General features: G+C 46.4%; 1 protein-coding gene across 1 annotated transcript in view; it reads right to left on the bottom strand.

The window, feature by feature from the left end:
* NSFL1C (NSFL1 (p97) cofactor (p47)) overlaps nt 1–675 on the bottom strand; it is a 30,760-nt gene extending 30,085 nt beyond the window's left edge. The window contains exons 1-2 of the mRNA XM_015408799.1: nt 661–675; nt 357–454 (exon numbers count right to left, since the gene is read on the bottom strand). Coding sequence (XP_015264285.1) covers nt 357–454; nt 661–675 — 113 coding nt within the window. The remainder of the gene's footprint in view (nt 1–356; nt 455–660) is intronic.
* Between the last annotated feature and the right edge of the window lie 1,175 nt (nt 676–1,850).

Raw genomic sequence — 1,850 nt, 5'->3', positions numbered from 1 at the left:
GCCAAAAAGTTTGGATCGAAAACTCATTGAATAATCCAGATCCACCCTACCGGAACCCATCTTGGAACTGGGAACATCAGAGCACCGGCACTTTGTTGTCCTATTGTTATGTTTTTATCTGGTTTTAATTGTTTTAATTATGGCTTTTACCCCAATTGTTAGCCGCCCTGGGCCTTAGGGGAGGGCGGGATATAAATCGAATTATAAACAAATAAATAAATAAATAAAATTATTGTATGTCTGAGAAATATTTGGACCCTTATTTGATGTTAAGTCATACAAGCTGCCGTTCCAACGGCAGCCTCGTCTTGGCCCGAAACGCGGGTCTCTCCGAAGGCGAGCCAGGTGTGACTCACCTGGGCGCGGTGCCCCTGGTCACGGAGCTGGGCGCCGGCTGCGGGAGAGTAATGATGTCCTCGTCGCCACCGTCTTCGTAGAAGCTGGCCAAGGCAATCTGGAAGGAGGGAATTCGCAGCAGGGTTTGAGAAACGGCACCGATTGTGGGGATCAGTCAGGGCGGCGGGGAACTTCAGCTGGGCCGGGACAGCTGGCAACTGCCATGAACACACGCAAAGATGGCCTTCTACTGAATCAGACCCTGGGCCCATCAAGGTCAGTATTGTCCAGTTACACTTGGTCAAAGATCAAGATAGTTCATACTGCGTTATTCCCCATTCCTACATTTGAGTGTGAAAGTTGGACAGTGAAGAGAGATGAAATCCCTAAGAGGAAAGGCTGAGGAACTTGGGAATGTTTAGTCTGGACAAGAAGATATGCTGATCGTACATGTCGCTGCTGCAATGACGGAATTGAAACCTTAATGCCTGTTATATAGGACTGCAGGGCATACAGCCACTTTCGTGATATTCTCCCACTCTCTACAACTACTCAACTAGTCAAAAGATGCAATTGCTGAAGAACCTCCCAGAAAGTAGGTGCCCCAAGGTTACAGCTAAACTTGCCAAATTTGGCTGGTTAGCTGTAAGGACTAGAAAGCTCCTAGTGAAAGACGAACAGATGTAACCTGTTTGGTGTAGTGGTTAAGTGTGCGGATTCTAATCTGGGAGAACCGGGTTTGAGTCCCCACTCCTCCACCTGCACCTGCTGACGTGACCTTGGGTCAGTCACAAGCTTTGGCACAGCTGTCCTTGAAAAAGAGCAGTTCTTGAAAGAGCTCTCTCAGCCCACCCACCTCACAGGATGTCTGTTGTGGGGAGGGGAAGGGAAAGGAGTTTGTAAGCCGCTCTGAGACACCTTTGGGTAGTGAAGGGCAGGGTATAAATCCAGTCTCTTCTTCTTCTTCTTCTAATTTGTTACAGGACTTAACAGGTTTTATATGCATGCTCTATTTGATATTCATTTTATATATTTCATTTATGCCTGTGGTTGTATGAATCTAGTTTGAGTTAGTTTGTTGTATTAGAGTGCTGGCTTTTTGCTGTGAATAAATTTGTTGTTGTTGGATTTATACCCCGCCCTTGATAATGGTTTTACTGTTTTATCCTGTTTTTATGTATGGGCTTGTGCCCTCTTGTAAGCCGCCCTGAGCCCGCTCGCAGGGAGGACGGGGTAAAAATGTTAAAAATAAATAAAAAAAATAAATTCACTACCCATAGGAGTCTCAGAGCGGCTTACAAACTCCTTTCCCTCCCCCTCCCTACAACAGACACCCTGTGAGCAATGCTCCCTCTAAGCTGTGGAGTCTTGTGAGCCAAAATCCTACTCCGTGAGCTACTGGCATTAAAGTTGTGAGCGAGTGATTTGGCTGCTGCATAAATTAGTTTGCTCTGGAGCCATCCCTTCCTGGGCTAAGACAACACTGTGGCTAAAAAACTGTGAGCTAGCTCACA

The sequence above is a fragment of the Gekko japonicus genome, unplaced genomic scaffold, assembly GCF_001447785.1.
Source record: "Gekko japonicus isolate JY-2015 unplaced genomic scaffold, Gekko_japonicus_V1.1 scaffold3456, whole genome shotgun sequence".
Lineage (NCBI taxonomy): Eukaryota > Metazoa > Chordata > Lepidosauria > Squamata > Gekkonidae > Gekko > Gekko japonicus.
Note: the sequence above shows the minus strand (reverse complement) of the source record. Positions and strands in the feature narration are given on the sequence as shown.